Source organism: Microcaecilia unicolor, chromosome 4, assembly GCF_901765095.1.
Source record: "Microcaecilia unicolor chromosome 4, aMicUni1.1, whole genome shotgun sequence".
Lineage (NCBI taxonomy): Eukaryota > Metazoa > Chordata > Amphibia > Gymnophiona > Siphonopidae > Microcaecilia > Microcaecilia unicolor.
In genome coordinates this window covers 6731921-6757597 of record NC_044034.1, presented here as the reverse complement: position 1 = coordinate 6757597, position 25677 = coordinate 6731921, and the positions used below count along the sequence as shown (strand labels likewise).

The window sequence follows — 25677 nt, the reverse complement described above, 5'->3', positions numbered from 1 at the left end:
CCGTTTTGAAGGAATTCACTCAAGGTGCTGTACAGCAAGAATAAATCAGTCAGAAGCAATAGACAATTACAACAGTAAAAATATCCATACAACAATACAAGGTATGGCATAGTATGCGACATTACAATGTCAACACAATCCTATATAATAAAACTCACCCTCAACGTTCTGAGGACACTTACGTCACTGTCAGGTCCTCCAGGCACTTCCGGTTCGAAGCCTTCGTGGTGGTGAAGCCAACAAAAACACTGTGTTGGGGCCCCGCCCTCGCGTCAAACGTGATGACGTTCAGGGTGGAGCAATGGCGTCAGTGGCTTCACAACCAACGACAAAGCAGATTGAAGGTGGCGTGCCGAGGACCGCAACAATGCCGGTCAGTGCCTTCAGAACGCTGAAGGGGTGAGTATGGAGGGGGGAGGTTCGGAAGGAAACCGTGCTAGCGCTCGTTTCATTTGCGCAAGAAACGGGCATGTTTTACTAGTACACAATAAAACATTTTCATAGACAGCATAGGGAATAAGCAAAGACAGAGTAACAGGAGTAAGAAAATAAGGTGATTAAAGCAAGTTGCACATGAGGTCAGAAAGGTGCTCGAGTATTATCTTAGCTAGGGTAGGAGAGGATAAGCACATCCTGCTGTAGTACGTGCAACCAATGTCAGTGTGTGTGTGTGTGTGTGTGTGTGTGTGTGTGTGTGTGTGTGTGTGTGTGTGAGACTAGCAAGTTATTACTTCTTCCATTAAAGGTCTGGTTGAAGATATTGAACAATATGTCAAAAAATATATAGATATGTTAGCAATGCAATTATATGTTTAATAAACCCCAAAGATTGGGGAGGTAATAGTAAGTGTACTAGTAATGAGACCTACCCAATTTATCAATTTTGACTTGATATGGGATATATTTAAATAATCTGTGTGGGAAGGAATATTCAGAAGGATTCACCCGATTCCAAGAGCTTTATATATGAAATCATTTGAAATCGTTCATGGTAGCTGGCCTTCCATCAAAATATCTTTCCTCAAGTGCTCCAAAAAAAATCTTATAACAAGTCCCAAAATCAATATATGTGATATAATGAACAAGTCCCAAAATCAATATAAGTGATATAATGAAGAACACGCTAGTCTATGTGAGAGCAGCCTTATTAGTTAATGTCAATATATTATACTCCTTTTTACACAAGGCTTGACACAACAACCAAATGGCATTTTTTTACTAAAATGCAGTGGTGCATACATATGACAGCATTTCCACAACCCATTGGACAAAGTAACTACACCAATTATAAGAACATAAGAATAGCCATACTGGGTCAGACTAATGGCCCATCTAGCCCAATATCCTGTTTCCAACGGTGGCCAATCCAGGTCACAGGTATCTGGCAGAGACCCAGTTAATAGCAACATTCCATGCAGAACCCCAAAGAACAGCAAGATTCTGGAATCCTAAAGAGTGACAAGATTCCATGCAGAATCTCAAAGACTAGCAACATTCCATGTAGAACCCCGAAGAACAGCAAGATTCTGGAATCCTAAAGAGTGACAAGATTTCATGCAGAATCTCAAAGACTAGCAACATTCCATGTAGAACCCCGAAGAACAGCAAGATTCTGGAATCCTAAAGAGTAACAAGATTTCATGCAGAATCTCAAAGACTAGCAACATTCCATGCAGAACCCCAAAGAACAGCAAGATTCTGGAATCCTAAAGAGTGACAAGATTCCATGCAGAATCTCAGAGTAGCAACATTCAATACTACAAGTCCCAGGGCAAGCAGTTGCTTCCCATGTCTGTCTCAATAGCAGACTATGGACTTTTCCACAAGGAATTTGTCCAAACCTTTTTTAAACCCAGATATGCTAACTGCTGTTACCACATCCTCTAGCAAAGAATTCCAGAGCTTAACTATTTGTTGAGTGAAAAAATACTTCCTCCTATTTGTTTTTAAAATATTGCCATGTAATTTCATTGAGTGTCCCCTAGTCTGTGTACTTTTTGAAAGAGTGAAAAATCTATTCACTTCTACCCGTTCTACACCACTCAGGATTTTGTACACCTCAATCATTTCTCCTCTGATCCATCTCTTTTCCAAGCTGAAGAGTCCTATCCTCTTTAGCCTTTCCTTATATGGGAGCAGTTCCATCCCCTTTATCATTTTAGTCCCTCTTCTTTGAACCTTTTCTAATTCCTGTATATCTATTTTTGAGATACTGCAACCAGAATTGAACGCAATACTCAAGGTGAGGTCACTCTTGCAAGAGAATGCTTATTCCTTGTCAGCCCTCCAGACTGGTCCAGATGCTTAGATTATGCACACCTACCAGCAGATTGAGAACCTTATAATAGCACTGTGCAGCTCCTAGTCAACCAATGTGTTCTCAGTCTCCAGAAGATGGTAGATGTGCAGTTTTTGTCGGTCTAGTAGGCCTGTGGAGAATCCCAGAGTTCTTTCCGAATTTACTTTATTTAATTTTTCCTTTAGTGACAGCTTGGTTAAAGAAAAAAAAATAGAAAAGGCTGTTTTCTTTGACTATGCCTTTGCGTATTTGGGACGCTGGTCTGTGAGGGCCACATGTATCCCAGAGGTGCTAGACCTGGTCAGTCTGGTCCCTCCCTTCCCAGATGCTTCTGCTGGGAGGACCATTGTATCTCTGCTCCGGTGTGTTTCACTGGAGCCTTGAGTGCCATTTGTACAGATGACAGCAACAACTAGAAAAGTTCTTTCTCTGAGGACAAGCAGGCCGTTCGTATTGTGAAGCCCGGTGTGGACGCTGGCTAGCGAGATGATTGTAGAGATTTCTAGCAGCATCCCACTGTGCATGAGTACAGGTTCCTGTGTCTTTCTGTTCTCCTCACAGTTCATTTTTTTCTTTGCTATTGCGTCCCTTTTGCAATACTTTTAATTTTTATTTTATTCTGTTTCCTTTCAGTTTTTTTAGTATTTTTGGCTCTTGAAGTTTCCTTTCTTTTTTATGAGTTGCTAGACCTGCTTAGGCCAGAGCACTGATCTCAATTTGAATACTGCCCCTTTTTACAGTTCATAATTGAGGAGTTTAATTTGGCCACAATTCTTTTTTTGATGTCTAAGAAGACCCCTAGTGGCTTCAAAAGGTGTGCCCAATGTAATTGGGTGATTTCTATGATGGACCTGCATCAGGTGTCTTGGGCCTGACCATGAGCCTAACTCTTGTTTTCTGTGTATACAAATGCAATTGAGGACCCAGAGGGTGTGGTAGGTCCAACTGGAGAGACTTTTTTGCTCCTCTGAGGCCAATCCATAGACATTGGCAGCGGAAGCATCAACCTTGACGGCTGCTCAGACTTCAACTATGTACAAAATTCGGGTATTTCCAATCCCTAAATCATAAAAGACCTGCTTCTGTGTATAAGGACAGGAAACTCCCAGGCTGCAAATAATTGTATACTGACAAAGAAGGGCAACCTTCGAAAGCTAATCAAGAAATGTATTAAGTTATGTCCAATTAAAAGGTATCATCTTATTTTCTTTTCCATGTTTTATTTTGTTTGATTTCTATTGATAACCTTTAAGAATATAAGCATATTCTTAGGGGAGTTCCGACAGAGTGACCAGGCAGGTCTTACATGTCAAAGATGCTCCCCTGGCATTTGAGCTGTCAGTTTCTTAAATACTCTAGAGGCTAACATCATTTTCCTATTAGCTCCAATTCCTGGTAAACATGTTTACATCTAAGTTTTTATGACCATTTATTGCGTCCCCAACTGCTGGTTTCACAAGTTCCCCAAAAAGCCCCTGTTTTTCCTTCTACACCTGACCTTCTGACGTCCGTTAACCGCCAACTTCTCGTTTTGGCCCTGCACCTGGTATTTTGCATCTTTGTTTGTCCCTTCTTTCAACAGCTCCTAGTTTCAGCAACTATAACTGTCACAAACAAGCTATTTGTCAATCTGCTTTTTATTTCTGACTTAGACAGGCTTTTGGATTTTTTTTTTTTTTATTGAGGGTCTGTTGATTAAGATCAAGCCTTTCTTGGCCTGTCTTTCTCCAAAAGGCAGCAAGCTGCATCACTTTTCTACAACTACCACCTCTCTCAACATTGGGCACTGAAAGTAGGCCCTGGGACCAGTCAGCATCAGACCCAACACCGAGGACTTGTATGGGTTCAACATTGTCCTCATCGGCACCAAGGGACCTCGATGCTGAGCATCGAGGGGGAGCCTAAGAAGCATAAGCATTGGCTCTCTTAGACACATGGTGCCAGGAGTGCTGGGACATCAGCATCACTGATACCCGAAAAGCACCAGACTGGCAGAAAGCGTCAAATCTGGAACTTCTCCCACTTGCACATCAATTGGTTTTATATAGTCTAACAGATTGGCTCTCTTCCAAATCTTTGGAAATCTGCCTCCAAACTTGACCCCTCTGTTCCTAACAATTACCATCAGTCTCAACCTTACCATTTCCTTCAAAAATTACTGAAAAGATAGTTTATGAACATCTTCTTTTACATACAGAATCTTCACATGTTCTTCATCCATGTCAGTAAGGTTTCAGGTCAGGTCATAGTACAGAACTTCATGGCAAATTAGACAATGACAATGGACATGTTGCCCTCCTGGTCTCATTAGATCTTTCCACAGCTTTTGATTTGGTAAACCAATCCACAGATTGGTAGAAATGGGTATTGCGGGCAAGGTTTTTGATTGGTTTTGTTCATTTCTCCAAGGTTGCTTTTTTACAGTAAATAAGCCTGGTCAAACATCTTCCATCTAACCATTAAACTATGGTGACTCTCTTGGGTTGGTCTTGTCATCTTTACTGTTTAATATTTTTGTTAGCCCCTTCCCACTTCTGATACAATTCTAGGGTATTTCCACCTATTTTTACACAGACAATATTCTCTTGATCCACTGTATCGATCCAAGCAATATTGATCTCCAACCATTACAACACTTCCTAGATACTATTACCTCTTGGCTGAAGAGTAACCGCTTAGTTCTTAATGAAGCTACAACTATGGTCTGTTGGATTACTGATCATTCCCCTCCCTCTACTAGGATTCCAACTCTTTTGGTAGACAATTTCCCCCAGTCGATTCATTCTGTTATCTGAGGGTAACCATAGACACACACCTGACTCTTACACAGCCTATTTCTACAGTTCTCAAATCAGGTTCCTTTGCTTTTCGTCAGCAGTATCTAAATGTGAAGGCACTGCAGACACTCTACCATGCACACACAAGTTCACTACTGGATTACTGTAATGCAATCTACGCTGGCATTACCAAAACTAATTTGAAAAGGTTACAGTCCTTACCAAATATAGCTGCCAGATTTCTATATAGGGCAAAGCGTAGGGACCATGTTACTCCCTTACTCTTAAAGCTTCATTGGCTTCCAGTAGAATTCTGAATTAAATTTAAAATTCATACATTAGCGATCAAAGCTGTTCATGATGGAACATCAGACTACCTTGCTAATCTAACAGTTCCATATAATCCACCATGTTTTATTACGCTCAATCAGTGATCATATGTTGGTTCTCCCAGGTTCTAATAGGGCCAGCTGGAAATCAACTAGACACAGTGCTCGTTTCTTTTTGGCACCTAGTCTATGGAACAATCTACCCCTTTCAGTGAGATTAGAGATATCATACAAACAACTTAGGTCTAGCTTGAAGACCCATTTTTTCATCTGGCCTTTGGGGATACTGGGGTGCTGGTCAGGGTGATAGTAGCATTGCTGAGAGTGTTGGTTGCATGTTGACTCTGGCCATAGTATGAGAACACAATCTATCACCTTATCTGATTGTGCCTTTTCCTTTATTTATTGGAGCTCAATTTCCTGTTCTCTCTATTTTTAACTTTGTATGTCACCTCGATTTGGCTTTGGTTTTAAATAAACATAAACATTAAGAAGTGGAAGGGAAAAAAGGGATAAGGTAAGAAAAGGAAGAGTGGGGGAAATGGAGACATAAAATCAAAGATGAGAAAGGGTGAAGGAAAGGAAGGAGAGAGAAATAGATAGTGATTGAGAATGAGAAGAGACGATTGGAAGGAGGTTTTGGAGAGAGGCAAACTATGTGTGGTTGATGGAGCTATGAGGAGATCATGAGGTTGAGTCTGAGCAGATGAAAAATCAATATCTGATATATGCCAGTATTCTATAATGGAATCTGGAAGCCCAGATGCTGTTATAGAATAGACTCTCACCATGTGACCTTGGGATACCTAAATGGAGGCACCAAGTTATAAAATTACTCCCAAAGTGACTCTCGGCTGAAACTTCACTTGTCACCCAATTTCTGGTTGGTGCTGAGTCTGAGGAAGAGAAATTTCAGCATATGATTCACAGGGGATCGAGAAATAATAGAACAGATATTGGCAGAGGTGAGATGTGCAAACATTTTCACTCATTCACCTCCATACCGGGAATTGAGACTGCTTCCACCTTCCTCAGTGCTTTCTCTTGATCTGTTCTAGTTCGGTAACATGGAAGGAATCACCACAGCTGTGATAGATGAAATCCCCTCGCTGAGGGACTGGAAGCGGAAGACCCTCTTCCTAGCAGCTCTCTGCTTTGGCTTCTACCTACTGGGACTGCTTCTCATCACAGAGGTAAGGATTCAGATCTCATCCATCTTCACATGGGTATGTGCTGTTCATCACAGAGGTAAGGATTGCTGAGTATGGTACTGTTCTTCACTGAGAGACTTTCCTTTTGATCTCTGATGTTGCTGGAGGTTACCCAAAAGTGATGAACAGGAGATTCTGGAAGTATTTTTAACTTTTCTCCTGTCAGAGATACCAGTATGCTTCTTTCAATTAAGATTTCTGAGGTGCCGGAGGGGGAGGGGGATCTCTCTGATTTCTTAGGAGTGTTGGATATCTCTGGGTAAATCTTTCTTTGATCTCTGAAGGAGTGCTGGGGCACCAAGTTACAGAATGAGGGGGCAAATGTTTCTTCTTCACCTCAATCTGTTGGGACTGAACTGGTCTCTGATGTGTTGGGGCTGAGGGCGACTCCAGGGGTAGGCATGTTATTTTTGGTGTCTGTGGCTGTAAAATAAATCAAAATATCCTCCAAAATCCTGTCCCTAAGCACACAGAATGGGAATAAAGGGTCTCTGATGGCGGTGGTATCTCCAGATTAGCGTGTGGTAAGCCCGTATTGCGCTTACAGCTACTTTGTAAAAGGACCCCTAAGTTTTTCTACCTGGAGCAATGGAGGGTTAATTGACCTGCCCAACGTCACAAGGAGCTGCAGTAGGACTCGAACCCAGGTCGCCGGAATTGAGGCCCTCTACACTAACCACTAGGCTACTCCTCCACGCCACTAAGATGAACTCGGGAAAATTCACTGCTTATTTCTAGGATAAACAGCATAAAATCTGTTTTATTGTTCTGGGATCTTAGCAGGTACTAGTGACCCAGATTGACTACTGTTGGAAATAGGATACTGGGCTTGATGGACCTTCAATCTGTGCCAGTATGGCAACGTTTATGTTCTTAAGTACTTTATGGTCCTCTTGGACTTATCAGCAGCCTTTGACACGGTAAATCATCTTATATTAATGAATTGGCATCAGAGTTTTGGTATATCTGGATTGGATTGGCTTAGATCATATTTGAGGGGCAGAAGACAAGAAGTTAGAATATGGGAAAAGCTTTTAGTGGCAGGATCAATTCTGGACTTTTTGTTGTCTGTGGTATTGTTCAACATTTATTTGACTCCTTTATGTTTGACGTTAAGAGAATTGGGTTCTCCTTATAAGATTTATGTAGATGACATCCAATCTTTTTTTCATTTAAGGCAATGGAGCAAATGAGACCTGTGTGTGAGGCTTATTTTTTGTTTTGTTTTGGGTTTTTTTTTTGTCTGTCTCTCAATGGCTGAAGGATAATGGACTGCCTTTAAACATTCCTAAGCCAGAATTAATGGTTGTCTTTCGAGCTTCCATCCAGGTCTTGCCCAATAGTTTAGAGCAGGAGGTCTCAACCCAGTCTTGGGACACACCCAGCTAGTCAGGTGTTCATAATATACACAATGAATATGCATGGGGGCAGATTTACATACATTGGAGGTGGAGCATGCAAATTTATCTCATGCATAGTCATTGTGGGTATCCTGAAAACCTTACTGGCTAAATGTGTCCCAAGGCCAGGGTTGAGAACCCCTAGTTTAATTTGGGCAGATGAAGAGTTTAGGTGTCTTAATGGAGTCCAGACTCTTTTATTCCACAGATACAAACGATGTGTTTGCTCAGCAAGGTGAAGCCATAGATTCCACTGGTTGATTTTTGAGCTGTGATTTATTGTTATTTGTATTTTGGAACTAATGTTTCAGCTATGAAAGCAGCCTGCTGGATTTGCAGTGAATGTTGTTTTGAGTCTGAATTGCCACTGTTAAGACAGTTATATTGGTTGCTGGTTGAATCTAGAATGTTTGTGATTATCTGCCTAGATCTTGTGATTTTTTTTTTGTTATTGGTTTTTATTTTTTTTATTTCGTAGAAAAGCTATATGTTTTCTGGAAGGTTTTGAGGGCAGGGAAGCCGATTTTGTGTTTTAATTAGGCATCATTTTTCCCTGGGACTTTTTCTTTGACTGCTAAAGCAGCATATTATATATTTTAGAAAGGTAGCTGAACTGGTTTTCCTTTTTTCCTTTTATTCTTGTTGAGGTTTTGGTTCGAAAAGGGTAAGGGTGAAGGGAAGGGAGTTTAGCCATCTATAAATCAATAGACACAGTTTGTAGTCAATTCTTTATTTGATTCATCAAAGTTTGTTTCATTATTTCTGATGAGATGTCACAGAGTTGTTTATTTTCCCCCATGTTCTATTAGAATGACACTGGGACACAAGATTCATAGGTTACCACAAAAGTCAGACTATGAGATTTCTTCCTGTTTATAGTAGAGGAGTGTGGTAGCCTTGTTAGTCCACTCTTAAGGTTATCAATAGAAATCAAACAAAATAAAACATGGAAAAGAAAATAAGATGATACCTTTTTTATTGGACATAACTTAATTTTTCCGATCTGACGAAGAAGGGCAACCTTCGAAAGCTAATCAAGAAATGTATTAAGTTATGTCCAATAAAAAAGGTATCATCTTATTTTCTTTTCCATGTTTTATTTTGTTTGATTCCTGTTTATATAATGCCGCTTTGTTCTGTTTTGACAGAATGTTTAATAAAAAAAAGATTGAAACTAAAATCTTGTTGTTGATCCAGGAAGTGTTAAAGGATACAGATTATTATCTGACAAGCATCCTTAAGATATAAGAGCCAAAGTGAGCATTGAGATGGGAGGGGGCATTCCTTGCCTCGTTTCCTCATAATGCAGTTAATTCAGAGGGGGGGCTGAGGCAAGGAATGCCCCCTCCCATCTCAATGCTCACTTTGGCTCTTATACTTTCTCTGTGACTGGCCCAATCAAATGGAATTGTCTTTCTTCTAATTTAAGATTGACATCTGATACGGTGGCCTTTAAAAGGATGCTGAAGTGTTACTTGTTTATGAAATGTTTTGGCATGTAACCATTGCTGTTAGATGGGAAAGCCTAGTACAGAAAACTATTGTAAGGCTGGTGCAGACTTTGATATGATGGGTTTTCTAGAATCCAGAGGGAAGTGTATGAAGAATATTGTGGAAAGTATTAAAGCAGAAATGTTGTGATAAGTGTATATTTATTTTGCTTTTACGTTGTGGTTTTAACTTATACATGTTTAACTTTATATTTCACTTTAACTAAAGCAGATTATAAATAAACACACTCTTGAGTCTAGTGACCTCTAGGGCATAGGACTATCCCTGCCACCCACCACCGGCTCTGGCACAGACCGTATAAGTCTGCCCAGCACTATCCCGGCCGCCCAACCACCAGCCCCGGCACAGACCGTATAAGTCTGCCCAGCACTAGTCCCGCCTCCCAACCACCAGCCCCAGCACAGACCGTATATGTCTGCCCACACTAGCCCCGCCTCCCAACCACCAGCTCTGCCACCCATTCTAGGCTAAGCTCCTGAGGATCCTCATACTCCACATGCTCCTCATACTCAGCCTCTCTGCACTAGCAGGCAGGATACAGCCAGGGCTTAGGTCCTACCTCCTATCAATAGGCTTCCAGCATGTACTCACACTGCTTCTGGGTTCTAATCCCTTCTCTGAACCAGCGGTGGAGCTGGTTGCAGCTATTTCTCTCCCCATTGATCCTTCCTTTCTCCTCCTTAAGGCATCTTGGGGTCCAGTGGGTTTTCAGATATGAACTCCTTTGCTTCTCTTTTCTGATGAGAAGAGGTCCCACTCCTGGCCTTTCCCTTCTTCTTAGCCTCTTGGATAGAAGACCAAGGTCCTGATGGGCTCCAGGGGAGACACTACATTTTCCTCTTTATTGGACACCTTCTAGAGGAGGAAGACAATAGCCCTCCATTTTTTTACTTCCCTGAAAATCTTGAGGAATGGCTGCTATTGGGATTTTGTCCCAGAAGAGACCACCCTTCTCCAGAGGACAGACCCTGAAGAGACTCCTGTTAGCAAATAGAATGGCACATGGTGGGTCCTGCTACACCATCATTGTCTATGTAGGTCCCAGAAGGCTGCGATTGTTCTTGGAGTCTTTGGCTGATTGTACTCTGAGGCCCCTGGCAACTGACTTCCTGGAGTTTCCTGTCTGGTTCCAATTGTTCCATAGCTCTTTTGTGTGTCCCCCCCCCCCCCCCCCCCCATGACTTTGACTGGCCCCAGTGTACTGTGAAACTGTGTAAAGTATTTCTCACTACTTTTTTCTTTCTGCAATTGCCAGGGAGGCATTTACTGGTTTACCCTGATTGACTCCTACAGCACCAGCTTTGGCCTGATTATTATCACCCTCTTCATGTGTCTTGGCGTAGCTTTCTTTTATGGTAAGTGCCATGCGGAGATTGACACGCTCTTACAGACACACCCAAGCCGTGTGATGGAGTTGGGCAGGAGGGAATGGCCCTAAGTTGGTGAAATGAAAGTCTGATAAAAGCTGAAAGGAGGCTGATGGGAGGATTGGCTTGTTCTAGTACTGAACTGTGAGAGGGACTGGATGTGATTTTTAGATAATGGAAGGAATGGCTTGTTGTAATACTCAACAGTGGGAGGGATGATTGGACATGATTCTAGTCAATAGGAGGGACAGCTGGTAATAGTACTGGTTGTTTGGAGGAGTGGCCTAGTGGTTAGGGTGGTGGACTTTGGTCCTGGGAAACTGAGGAACTGAGTTCGATTCCCACTTCAGGCACAGGCAGCTCCTTGTGACTCTGGGCAAGTCACTTAACCCTCCATTGCCCCATGTAAGCCGCATTGAGCCTGTCATGAGTGGGAAAGCACAGGGTACAAATGTAACAAAAATAAAATAGATACTATTGGAGATTCTACATGGAATGTTGCTACTATTGGAGATTCTAGATGGAATGTTGCTATTCCACTAGCAACATTCCATGTAGATGGCTGAGCAGGCTTCTGTTTCTGTGAGTCTGACGTCCTGCACATACGTGCAGGACGTCAGACTCACAGAAGCAGAAGCCTGCTCGGCCACATTGGTGATCTGCAAGGGCCAACTTCTACATGGAATGTTGCTAGTGGAATAGCAACATTCCATGTAGAATCTCAAATAGTAGCAACAGTGGAGGAGTGGCCTAGTGGTTAGGGTGGTGGACTTTGGTCCTGAGGAACTGAGTTGGATTCCCACTTCAGGCACAGGCAGCTCCTTGTGACTCTGGGCAAGTCACTTAACCCTCCATTGCCCCATGTAAGCCGCATTGAGCCTGCCATGAGTGGGAAAGCGCAGGGTACAAATGTAACAAAAATAAAATAGATACTATTGGAGATTCTACATGGAATGTTGCTATTCCACTAGCAACATTCCATGTAGAAGGCTGCGCAGGCTTCTGTTTCTGTGAGTCTGACGTCCTGCACGTACGTGCAGGACGTCAGACTCACAGAAGCAGAAGCCTGCGCGGCCACATTGGTGATCTGCAAGGGCCAACTTCTACATGGAATGTTGCTACTATTGGAGATTCTACATGGAATGTTGCTATTCTACTGGCTGCGCAGGCTTCTGTTTCTGTGAGTCTGACGTCCTGCAGAAGCCTGCGCGGCCACATTGGTGATCTGCAAGGGCCGACTTCTACATGGAATGTTGCCAGTGGAATAGCAACATTCCATGTAGAATCTCAAATAGTAGCAACAGTGGAGGAGTGGCCTAGTGGTTAGGGTGGTGGACTTTGGTCCTGGGGAACTGAGGAACTGAGTTCGATTCCCACTTCAGGCACAGGCAGCTCCTTGTGACTCTGGGCAAGTCACTTAACCCTCCATTGCCCCATATAAGCCGCATTGAGCCTGCCATGAGTGGGAAAGCACAGGGTACAAATGTAAAAAAAAAAAAAAATAGCTGCCTGTGGTATCAGAGAGTGGAAGAAGAGATGGCTAGCTATGTTACTAGACAATGTGAAGGTCAGATTCTGGATTGTAGGAAGGATGTCTGTTTGTGGTACTGGATGGAAGAATCATTTACGCTTTTTCATAAGGCCTTCAAAACTTATTTATTTTAAAAAGCTGTTGAAATTTAGCGCTGCCTATCTACAGAACCGCTCGGGAAGGAAGGAAAATATAACTATTCAACAGGGAATATATATTACCAAAGGAAATAGTATTGACTGATGTGATGTGTATGATTGATACAATTAATTGTTTTGTCCTCTTTGGTATGGCAGTTTTTGTTAGTGCTGTCCTATCATAAAATGGATTTCTTTTATAAGTTAGAATATTATTGTACGTTATTTGTATTTTTAAAGATGTAAACCATCTATGCAAGAAGTGACGGTATAGTAAATAGATAAACGATAAACAATTTGACAGTGGGAGGGATGGACTATGGGAGGAACAAAGTGATTCTAGACAATGGGGGAGGGGGCGATTGGTTGTAGTAATGGACTGTAGGAGGGCCTGGGCATGATTCTAAAGAATGGGAGGGATGGACTGTGTGAGGGATGACTTGATATGATACTGCACAATGAGAGGAAGGGCTAGATGAGGGGCGATTTGTAAGCGTGAATGGAAGGGACACTTTTTGTACTGTTTATTGCTAAAACTCCTATTTTCTTCATCCAAGGTGTGAATCAGTTCTGTCAGGACATTGTGGATATGGTCTGCCGCTGTCCGCCGTGGTGTGCCCAACTTCTCATCTACTTTAAGGCCTGCTGGGTATTCTTCACTCCACTTCTCCTGCTGGTGAGTCATAATCCCAAACATCACCTCAAGAAGAGCATGTGAAGGGGCATGCTGGGATTTTACAGAGACCTCAGCCACATGTTCATCAGACACATGGTAACATAGTAAGTGACGGCAGATAAAGACCTGAACAGTCCATCCAGTCTGCCCAACAGTCACACTCATTATCAATTCATGATTAAATCAACAGTGAACATGATATATGGTCTTTCTTTGGCGTTTCTTGAACATAGACCGTAGAAGTCTGCCTGGCTCTATCCTTATGTTCCACCTTCTGGAGTTGCCATCAAAGCCCAGCCCATAAAAATCTGCCCAGCACTATCCTCGGTTCCAGTTATTGAAGATGTCATTGAAGTCCTTTCCAGCCAGTCCTAAACCAGATTGCCATTTACGGCCACAGACCTACAAAATCTGCCTGGCACCGGCCTTAGTTCTTCACTGCCAGAGTCACCTTCCAAGTGTCACTTGCAAATCCACCCCCTGCAGCCATTTAATGTTTTGGGTTTTTTTTAAATTATTTATATTTGTTTTCTACCATCTATTTTCTAAATAGAGTTCTTCTGTGTTCATCCCACACCTTTTTTGTATTCCGTCACTGTTTTTGTGTCTACCACCTCCCTCGGAAGGGCATTCCAGGCATCGACCACCCTCTCTGTGAAAAAGAATTTTCTGATATTACTCCTAAGTCTACCACCCCACAAGCTCAGTTGATGATTGTAGGAGGGACTGGGCATGATTCTAGACAGTTGGGGAAGCTAGTTACTGACCAGCTTGGCTCTACAGCCCCCTACAAGAATATTGACATTCCCCGATGCCCTACTATTTGGGGGAATCTCGAATTCACCACTACTCCCTCTCCCCCTCTTCAGCCTATATCTCACTCTCTCATCCAACCTACCCAGGCCTCCTTCTCCTCCTTTCCTGCTATCACCGAAGAGGAAATCACCCATCTCCTCTCCTCCTCGAAAGCCACCACTTGTTCCTCTGACCCCATCCCCACTAACCTACTCAACACCATCACTCCTACCATCACCCCCACCATCTGTCATATCCTTAACCTCTCTCTCTCCACTGCATCTGTCCCGGACACCTTCAAGCATGCTGTGGTCACTCCACTCCTCAAAAAACCATCACTTGACCCTACCTGTCCCTCCAACTACCGCCCCATTTCCCTCCTACCCTTCCTCTCCAAGATACTTGAACGCGCCGTTCACAGCCGCTGTATTGATTTTCTCTCCTCTCATGCCATCCTTGATCCGCTTCAATCCGGCTTTCGCCCCCTACACTCAACAGAAACAGCACTATCTAAAGTCTGCAATGACCTATTCCTCGCCAAATCCAATGGTCACTACTCCATCCTCATCCTCCTTGACCTCTCCGCCGCCTTTGACACTGTCAATCACAACCTACTTCTTGACACACTGTTCTCCCTTGGGTTCCAGGGCTCTGTCCTCTCCTGGTTCTCCTCTTATCTCTCCCATCGTACCTTCAGAGTACACTCTCATGGTGCCTCCTCCTCCCCTATCCCGCTCTCTGTTGGAGTTCCTCAGGGATCTGTCCTTGGGCCCCTTCTTTTCTCAATCTACACCTCTTCCCTAGGCTCCCTGATTTCTTCTCATGGTTTCCACTATCATCTTTATGCTGACGACACCCAGCTTTATCTCTCCACACCACAAATCACTGCGGATACCCAGGCCAAAGTCTCGGCCTGTTTATCCGACATTGCTGCCTGGATGTCCAACCGCCACCTGAAACTGAATATGTCTAAGACTGAACTTATTGTTTTCCCACCCAAACCCACTTCCCCTCTCCCTTCACTCTCTATCTCAGTTGATAACACCCTCATCGTCCCCGTCTCATCTGCCCGCAACCTCGGTGTCATCTTCGACTCCTCCCTCTCCTTTTCTGCGCACATCCAGCAGATAGCCAAGATCTGTCGCTTCTTCCTCTATAACATTAGCAAAATTCGCCCCTTCCTCTCCGAGCACACCACCCGAACTCTCATCCACTCTCTCATTACCTCTCGCCTTGACTACTGCAACCTACTCCTGACCGGCCTCCCACGTAGCCATCTATCTCCCCTTCAGTCCATCCAGAACTCTGCCGCACGTCTTATCTTCCGCCTTAACCGATATACTCATATCACCACTCTCCTCAAGTCACTTCACTGGCTCCCAATCAGATACCGCATACAGTTCAAGCTTCTCTTACTCACCTACAAATGCTCTCGATCTGCGGCCCCTCCGTACCTCTCTACCCTCATCTCCCCTTACGTCCCTACCCGTAACCTCCGCTCTCAAGACAAATCCCTCCTTTCAGTACTCTTCTCCACCACCTCCAACTCCAGGCTCCGCCCCTTCTGTCTCGCCTCACCCCACGCCTGGAACAAACTCCCTGAGCCCATACGCCGTGCCCCCTCCCTACCCATCTTCAAATCAATGCTCAAAGCCCACCTCTTCAATGTCGCCTTCGGCACCTAACCACTACACCTCTTCTCAGGAAAACTTATCTACCCCAACTTGACATTTCGTCCTTTAGATTGTAAGCTCTTCCGAGCAGGGACCGTCCTTAATTGTTAATTTGTACAGCGCTGCGTAACCCTAGTAGCACTCTAGAAATGTTAAGTAGTAGTAGTAGTAGTAATCTGCTTGGCAGAAGTGGTACCCATTACATACATAACATAGTAACATAGTAGATGACAGCAAAAAAAGATCTGCACAGTCCATCCAGTCTGCCCAACAAGATAAATCATATATGCTACTTTCTGTGTATACCTTACCTTGATTTGTATCTGTCATTTTCAGGGCCCAGACCGTATAAGTCTGCCCAGCACTATCCTCGCCTCCCAACCAGCCCCCCCTCCCACCACCGGCTCTGCCACCCAATCTCGGCTAAGCTTCTGAGGATCCATTCCCTTGGAACAGGATTCCTTTATGTTTATCCCATGCATGTTTGAATTCCATTTTCCTCTCCACCACCTCCCGTGGGAGAGCATTCCTAGCATCCACCACTCTCTCCATGAAAAAATACTTCCTGACATTTTTCTTGAGTCTGCCCCCCTTCAATCTCTTTCATGTCCTCTAGTTCTACTGCCTTCCCATTTCCGGAAAAGGTTTGTTTGCAGATTAATACCTTTCAAATATTTAAACATCTGTATCATATCACCCCTGTTTCTCCTTTCCTCCAGGGTATACATGTTCAAGTCCACAAGTCTCTCCTCATACGTCTTGTAACGCAAATCCCATACCATCCTCGTAGCTTTTCTTTGCACCGCTTCAATTCTTTTTACATCCTTAGCAAGATACGGCCTCCAAAACTGGTGGGGCCTCACCAACGACTTATACAGGGGCATTAAAACTTCTTTTCTTCTGCTGGTCACACTTCTCTTTATACAGCCTAGCAAACTTCTAGCTACGGCCACCGCCTTGTCACACTGTTTCGTCTCCTTCAGATCCTCAGATACCCTGTGAGAACTACCATACACTTCCTCTAGAACTGTCACCCCTCCCCTGCATGTCTTGTCTCCTCCAGTCAGTTTCTGTCCCATTTCTGTGCTGATGATTCCTGAGTGACGCATCTGATTCCACCAGAAGAGGTACCCAGCAATAATAGCACCCGAAGGGAAAATGTTTCTGTACGCTAGAACCTCTAATTAGCTTGAAAAATTTATAAATCCTTAAGACTAGATGCCAATGATTGAATCAGCATCCACAAGAAGAATAATTTGTTTTCTGAATTTTCAACTGTTTATTTGCAGGGTAATATAGACAATATAATTACAGTGTGTGGTTAAAGTCAGAAGTCTTATGCCTCAGGACAAGAGCCATTGAACTGGTAATCACTGTTACAGGGAGACAAAAGTGAAGTTCTGAAGGAAAAGTCATTTATTGCAGAGTTGGAGATATTGAAGTGCTTGAGAAGTAGGATGCTCAGTTTGTGCAAATAAGGTGAAAAGAGGGTTTATCTTTAGGAGGTTAAGGAGAGAGAGAGTGCGAGAGCACCATGCTGTTGAGGAAGCAGAGCCAGAAGAAGCACGCACAAGGCCAAAGGGCAAGGAGAGGGGATCAACAGAGTCAGAGCCTGAGGCCAGGTCATGGTGAAGGTCACTAAGGGCAGCCCTTAATTGGACAGACAGAGCCATAGGTACCTGCCCGGAGTTGACCTATCTGAGCTTAGATTGCAAGGACACGAGAGTGCGGAGATAAAAGACTCAAGCATGGCTGAGAGGAAGGAAGAGATCACATGCAAAGGAATGACCATTAAGAGTAGGTTCCATGTTGCATTACATTACAAACATATACAGTATTGCCACACTGGGACAGACCAAAGGTCCATCAAGCCCAGCATCCTGTTTCCAACAGTGGCCAATCCAGGTCACAAATACCTGGCAAGATCCTGAAAAAGTTCAATACATTTTATGCTGCTTATCCCAGAAGTAGCAGTGGATTTTCCCCAAGTCAAGTTAATAATGGTCTATGGACTTTTCTTTTAGGAAGCTATCCAAACCTTTTTTAAACCCCTCTAAGCTAACTGCTTTTACCACATTCTCTGGCATTGAATTCCAGAGTTTAATTACACGTTACGAGAAGAAATATTTTCTCCACTATGATTTAAATTTATTATTTGGTAGCTTCATTGCCTGCCCCCTAGTCCTAGTATTTTTGGAAAGAGTAAACAAACGATTCATGTCTACCCTTTCCACTCCACTCATTGTTTTATAGACCTCTATCATATCTCCCCTCAGCCGCCTTTTCTCCAAACTGAAGAGCCCTAGCCGCTTCAGCCTTTCCTCACAGGGAAGTCGTCCCATCCCCTTTATTATTTTTGTCACCCTTCCCTGTACCTTTACTAATTCCACTGCAAGAAAATCCTAAGCAGTGAGAGTTAGAGCTATAATATAAAGAACAAACACAAAACATGCAGTCACTACTATGAGGGCAGAACAATTCTAAGCCTATCACCTGCTTCATAGTTTTGCGTGTCCCTCTCAGCACTGATCTGACATAGGTGCTGGGTGGTCCTTGCAGTCTTTGAGGGAGGGGGGGCCTCGCTCATCCTTGGGACTCTAGAGCATCTGTGCATGGACTCTTGGAACAATGAGGGGCTGTGAGAAGCTCCCACACAGTCATCTGCTGTGCTTCGATCTTTGCCCCTGACGAGATGAACGAATGCTGGTAGAAAAAAGCTTTAATGCTCTTCAGCATCATCCCATACTACATTCACATATTGCCCCACAATGCACTGCTCCTGCCCCCTTCTAGCCAATAAGACATAGTGGGCCTGATTTTTTTTCTGTAGGCCCAGAAGGGCCCATTTACCAAACCACATTACATGCTTAATGCAGGTTTATTGCGCTAGTGGGCACACATAGTCCTGCAGTGTGGGGGAAGAGGGAGAGAACAGTGAAGAAGGGGCCCCGCGACCCCCACGACGTTGGGACAAACACAGCACAGCAAACACTGTACTTATCTTCAATGCGTTTTTTGTAGCGAAAAAGATGCTGGTACTGAAATGCTGGGCCACCCTTCAGGGGTGGGGGTGAAGACTGAGGGACCCTCCCCACAATAGCCAGGCCCCCTGCAACAGTCACAGAATCTATGACAAGGCAGAATTGGTGTGTAGAGCCCGAGCTCTTTCATTAAAACTCAGGGACCATGGGTCAATTTTAGTAGACAACGGAAAAGGTGCCGGTACTCGGTAGCCCCAAGTACCCCCTTTAATAAAGTTACTGTTCCACCTCCTGACCTTTTTCTTCAGTTAACCCAATTCTTGCAGCCCTGACAGCTGCAGAAACACATAAGCACATCATTTCCTATTGCTGGGGGCCAAATCTCTCAATAGGAACTTACACCATTGATGGGCACTAATTGTTAACATGGAGCTGAAAAGGGTTAATGCCTGCATGGATACTGGGCTAAAAATTTCATTTGGAAGTTCATATGTAAGCCGCCAGGGAGTGTGCCTTACAATTAATACAGTAATATAGTAAATGGTGGCAGATAAAGACCTACACTGTTGAGCCAGTCTACCCAACAAGATGGACAGAGCTGCACCAGCCACTCCGTGCTGGTTATACTCCTTCATGACTAAAGACTGGTGTCGTAGAACAAGTCAGCTGACAATTTGCCACAAAGCCAACCACATAGAGGGAGTTGTATATGATGGAACACAACATCACAACACTATGCCCGATAGTCCAAAGACAGGTGGTTTTTATAATTATGGCTGCAGCATTATCACATTCATTATCAATTAAACCAAAAAGCCAACAATATTTTACCTACTTAATTTCAACCTTAAGATGTCTTCCCCTAACCCTTTTGAGATACACAGCACCTGCACTCGTAGCGTAAGTACTAATCTACTATAATAAAACGCACCTCCAACGTTCTGAAGCTGACTCCGTGGCTTCAGTGAAGGGTTCGTAACATTCGTAAGTCTGTCACATCTCTCTCTGCCCCACCCTCTCGTCAAAACGTGATGACGTCGAGGGTGGAAAAGTGAGAGTGAAGAGGGAGGGAGGGAGGGGACGACCCTGGAACACGGAGGGAGGGAGGGGATGACCCTGGAACTCAGAGGGAGGGAGGGGACGACCCTGGAACTCAGAGGGAGGGAAGGGGACGACCCTGGCACGGAGGGAGGGGGAACCCTGGCACACACTCATTCTCACACACACACTCTCTCTCTCTCACAGACACAGTCGCACCCAGTCTCACTCTCTCTCTCTGTCACACACACACACTCACACGTTCACTCTCTCTCTCTCACACAGTCACTGTCACACACACTCTCTCAAACATACACACTCCGAGGAAAACCTTGCTAGCGCCCGTTTCATTTCTTTGAGAAACGGGCCTTTTTTACTAGTGTCATATAAAATACACAGACTCGATCCAGACATGCCAAGTCCTAAGCATTTGACCCCTTTTCCAGCTCACACACCAAACTGCCCTTTTTTTGCCCTTGCAATCTGGTATTTCTCTCTCTCTCTCTCTTTCCTTCCCCCTCCCCCCGTAGATCCCATATCATTCCTTCTTCATCCTTTCCCCACAGGACCCAGCATCATTTCCTCTCTGCCTTTCTTTAAACTTGCTGTAGGTTGCTGGCAACAGCAGCACTTTAGACAGGCTGCCTCCAGCCAGCCTTCAGGACCTTCCGTCTGTTGCATCCACCCCTCCGACACAACTTCCTGTTTCTGGCAGGTGGGACGTGGCAGAGAAAGGCCCTTCAGGCCAGCTGGAGGCAGCCTGAGTGCCTGCCACTGCCAATGACCTTTGACAAGTTTAAACATAGGCGGTAGGTGGCCCAGCTGTTTGGGGAGGCTAAAGGGGGCAGGGCAGGGGGTGGGGTCAGGGATAGGCCCTACTCCATAATTGCCTTACAACACGCAGAAACAAAAAGTAAAAGGGGAGGGAAGGAAGATGCTGGACCAAAGCACAGAGATGCTAAGATTAGTCTTTCCCAAACATTGAAGAGTATTACCTTAATTAGTGAGGTTGAAGGCTAGTGAGTGAGGGTTTTCTTGCAGTGCATTCGGTGTATACAATTTGTCAAGATGGAGAAGAGATTGAGTTCTAAGGAAGGTATTGACAAGCAATAAACGCCTTCATGTGCATTTAAAAATGGACTTATATATCATGATATATCATAAGGAATAGTGGATTATAAATATAAGTACATAAGCATAAAACACAAGACATAAAAGCAAACAATTTAGTAAGTCTTGATAAATTGGGACCTATAACAGGTATCCTAGACTTTGGAGGGGTCAGCAGTCCCCAGCTTAACCATTAGGATTCCACATAGATCTTGTAAAACTGCAGGAAGTTAGAAACCTGAGAGTTGGGTGGGGCGAGTGTTGACGTAGAGTACGTGTAACCTGTTTAAATCTGTCTCTCTCATTGCTTCTCTGTATAGTTCATCCTCTTCTACATTTTTCTGGAGATGTACAACACAGCTCTGCGCTATGGCTCCTATGAATACCCTCGCTGGGGCAAAGCCTTGGGTGTTTGCATGGGAGTGTTGTGCTGCATCCAGATACCTCTTTGGGCAGCTGTGGCCATCTTCCGGGAGTCTGGAACTCTGACAGATGTGAGTAACGATTTAAACACTTGCTTTATGAAATGGGGCAGGGAGAATGTAGACCTACAAAGAAAACTTCTTTTATCACTATTCAGAGAGATCTGGGGCTCAGGTAGGCACACACACAGGCAAGCTGGCTCGACCACTAAGAAGACAAGGCACCCGCCTATGGCAGCACTGATACAGCAGTCGTGGTGCCTATAAAAGACTGCAGCTGGAGCAAGGCCTTGAACATCCACATATGCTCAAAGCCTGCAGGCTTCCACTTGCTTCAAAACAGGAAATTCAGAGAGGGTGGGACCCAGCTGGCCTTGAGCATAAATGGATTCAAGGCCCTGCACTGGCTGCGATATTTTCTACAGATATGTCAGCACCACCCTGGAGAGAGTAGGGAAGGGAGGAAAAGTGTTGAACACCTTGTTCATGGGGGGCTGTGAAGCTGAACACTTTGGTTAGGGAATGGTGGGGAATGGAAACTGGTGAACAATGGGGCACAGGAGGGGAGATATGGTGGACACCATGAGTTGGGGGCGGGGAGGATAGAGGAGAGATGCTGGACACCACAGGGGAGGGGGTGGAAGTACAGAAGGGGAGAGATGCTGGACATAGGTGGGGAGGAGAGGTTTCTCCTTCAGAGTTCACAAAGCATGATCATATAGTAAGTGGAACCGAGCTGCACTCCAGCCTAGTTATTTGTACCTTCAAAATCAGGTGCCCTCGGTGGTTACCTAAGTTGCCTTTGCCAAAATCCTTGCCTGCCGGTTTAAGCTTCAAACAAGGATCCATGATGTGAACTATTTCAACATCATAGGAAGGATGGTGGATGGTGGGGGTTAAAACGAGAGAGCATGGGGCAAGCACAGCAGAGGGGAAGCTGGTGATCTAGTAGGGTCTGCAGTGTCGCAGTAGGAAGGGAACTTGGGCGCACTACACGGGCTGTCTGCCTTTCTCTGCTATGAATTAACATGCACACTGTCCATTTCCCATGCATTAAAAAATTGTAATGCAAGTTTAAAATGTTTAAATTAAAATGAAAAAAAAGAAACCACCTCAAAAATCAGAGAAAAAGGCCAATTTTTCCAAAAACAAAATGGTCCCCTAATATATTGCCTTTATGTGCCTTCTCTGCCTGGGTGCCCTTGAGGGTAATTTTATGGCTGCCTATATTGGTAGATAGTACCTGAATACTTTTCCTTGTGTGGGCTTTGGAAAATGAAACCATGTCAGCACTTCCACTTTGAAAATTGCCTTGGGGAATTTGTACCTTAATTACAGTTGCTCTTTTTGGCATGTACAGATTTTCTAGGTTCATTTATGCACACGTGCATATTTTATGAAATATGTGCATTAAAGTTAACCCCTGGATCTCTGCTCAGTTCCGTTAAGCATGTTCGTATGGACTGCATATTCACATATTTATCTGCAAGAACCTTAATTTGATCGATTCCTGGGCCGGTGCTAATTTTTTGAAGTTAAACAAAAGTCAAGTGTTGCTTGGTTTGGGGATTATGATTTATTACCTCATAAATTCTTTACACTTAGTACATGTGAAGAATTACAGATTTCTAATAAATCTTAGTAAAGAAAATAAGATGATACCTTTTTTTTCTTATTTTCTTTTCCATGTTTTATTTTGTTTGATTTCTATTAATAAATCTTAAAATGTTAGGAGTTATATTAGACTCAGATTTGTCTTTTAATGATCAAATTGCAGCATTGGTAAAGATTACGTTAGTTGTGAGCAATACAGTCTAAACTGAGGAAAGAATGTTTTCGAGCCATAGCACAATCGGTCCTCCTAACATATCCTAGGTTATTGTAATTCTTTATATGGTGGTTTGACATTAAAACTCTTGGGGAGTTTGCAGCTGCGAGACTGATTTTGAAAGCTGGTAGATTTGATAGAGTAACCCCCTTTTGGAAAGATTGCATTGGCTACCGGTATATCCCCGTATTACATTTAAAATAGCATGTATGATTTTTAAAAATTTGGCAGGAGAGAATGTAGCCTGTCTTTCTTAACTTTGTTATCTACAAGATGCACATCTCAGTTTATTAACGCAAAGTCTCTGATGTTTCCAAGTTATTTTATTTAGCTCCTTTCAATATTTGGGAGTGAAAATTTGGAATAGTATACAACATCAGATTAGACCTGTCAAATCTTATTTACAATTCAGAAAGCAGTTGAAAACCTTATTATTTTTGGAGATAAATATGGTGTGACTCAGGGGCATAGCCAGACTTCAGCGGGAGGGGGGTCCAGAGCCCAAGGTGAGGGGGCACATTTTGGCCCCTCCCTCCGGTGCTGCCGACCCCCCCCCCCCCCCGCCGCCACCACCACCACCACCACCACCAACTTTGACCCCCCCTCCCGCCGCCAATCTTCCCCTGCTGCCGCCGTCGCCTACCTTTGCTGGCGGGGGACTCCTAACCCCCGCCGGTTGAGGTCCTCCTTTTCCCGCGCAAGGCTTCGTTCTGACTGTTTGACGTCCTGCACATTGTACTCACAGACTCAGAGTCACAGAAACAGAACGAAGCCTTGCGCAGGAAGAGGAGGACCTCGGCTGGCGGGGGTTGGGGTCCCCCGCCAGCAAAGGTAGACAACGGCGGGTCAAGAGGGTCATCTGGGGCCCATGGCCCCACGTGGCTACGCCACTGGTGTGACTCAAGTTATGATATAAAGTTTGTAATTCCATCTGACTGTGATGCTTCTTATCTTGTGATCCGCACTGAATCTGTTTGGAGGTACCGCGGAATATCAGCTATGAATAGGATAGGATAGAATGTCCAGAGAACAATGTCATAAGTCTTTCTGTACATAAAACACTGTTCTACTTGTGGAAATGCCTTTTTTAAAATTGTCCTTTATAGGAGCTGAGCCCATGGAGTGATGTGAGCACAGCAAGTCAGAGCTAATAGAGATTCTGGATGAGGTTGAGCAGAGATTACCTATGACCTTACTGTAACCCAACTGTCTCCTCTTCTCTCATCAGCGCTTCAAAAAATCCATCCGACCTTTGAACTCCTGGCGCACAGCAAACGGACAGCGCGACATATCCAGCGAGGTCATCGATGTACCCTACACAGTAAACCTGACTGAGCAGGATTTCATTGGCCAGGAATGGCTGAGCAGTGACAGTAGCACTGTGTGACGGATTCAGCCATATGAGAGTAAACTTTGCACACCTCGCAGTGAAATACCTCTTGGAGAAATTGACAGCAAGGCAGAGCTCAGCTCTTTTCAGCACTGGGACAGTCAGTTCTCCCTATTTGGGCCAAACAATGTCAGCATCTTCCTGAACATTGCCTGACACCAGCATGTTTCAGCAGCCCCCTGCTCTCAGCATGGGGGAATCTCTCACAAAGTGTGAAACAGGTTGTGATGCCAAAGCAAAGTGCGAGCCTTCGATTGCTGCCAAGACTTTTACTTGTCTCAGAACTACAGACGGTGGGGTTTTTATGGGGGGGGGGGGGGGAGAGGGAGCAGGGTTGTGGGGCCTCTCACTCTCTCTCTCTGCAGCACCACAGTTAGAGTAATGCTGGATAGATCTTGTGTACTCTATAATTTTGTCTTTTTTTCAGAGTGCTTATATGTTTTTTTAAATCAAATTACATGTAAAGTATTAACGTGTCAGGTCTCTTTTTCCCTTGGCCTGGACGTTTTCTTTAGGACAAGCCGAACTAGACCCTGTGCCATGAGGCTGCCTTCACTGATACCAAGGTGTTTTCCATTTTAATTTCCCCTCCTCTCCCCATACAGCCTGATCATTTATGCAACATGAATGAGATGTGAGCGATCTGAACTAGAATACGCTTCAGAACAGTGCTTCTTAAATGCTGTCCTTGGAACCCAGCCAGCCTGCACAATGCATATGCATGAAATAGAGTTGCATGAACTGCTAGGCAGATCCTGTGGACTGGGGTGGGTGGGAACCTCTATGCTGGAAACCAGTACAAGTCCACTTGAGCCAACCAGATGCTGCTATAGCTGTGATGCTGCCTTGAGGATCCTGTGAATAACTGAATTATTCTGCTATTTAAGGAAATGATGCTTCAGAAGTCTCTGGAAGTGAATGGGGCTGAGTGCTTTCCTATGAAGTTCTCATCTCACTGTCTGTGCTAAATTAAAGGTGGTGAGAGAGGGAGGAAGATGGGCCCAAAGCCTAAAGAAGGCCCTAAAGAATCAATAACAGTACTGATATTTCCACAGAACATGATGGAATCCTGGCCATGGGCTGCTTTCTTCCCAACTGGGGCCTTTAGTAGCCTGGGCAAGGATATGGCCAGGAGTCTCAATAAACACGGTCATTCATTCAGAATGGCAAAAGTAAACATGTTTCCTTCACAGACTGGGCA

At 44.2% G+C, this 25677-nt stretch overlaps 1 protein-coding gene across 2 annotated transcripts in view; it reads left to right on the top strand.

Moving 5' to 3' along the window:
• The window catches only part of LOC115467811 (sodium-dependent proline transporter-like), a 110154-nt gene extending 85385 nt beyond the window's left edge, over nucleotides 1-24769 (top strand). The window contains exons 11-15 of one of the 2 annotated variants that reach the window (XM_030199297.1): nucleotides 6464-6598; nucleotides 10784-10883; nucleotides 13121-13239; nucleotides 21157-21330; nucleotides 24315-24769. In XM_030199297.1, coding sequence (XP_030055157.1) covers nucleotides 6464-6598; nucleotides 10784-10883; nucleotides 13121-13239; nucleotides 21157-21330; nucleotides 24315-24473 — 687 coding nt within the window. In that variant the 3' untranslated portion in view covers nucleotides 24474-24769. The remainder of the gene's footprint in view (nucleotides 1-6463; nucleotides 6599-10783; nucleotides 10884-13120; nucleotides 13240-21156; nucleotides 21331-24314) is intronic. The other variant, XM_030199298.1, reaches the window with a different exon arrangement.
• The last annotated feature ends 908 nt before the right edge of the window (nucleotides 24770-25677 follow it).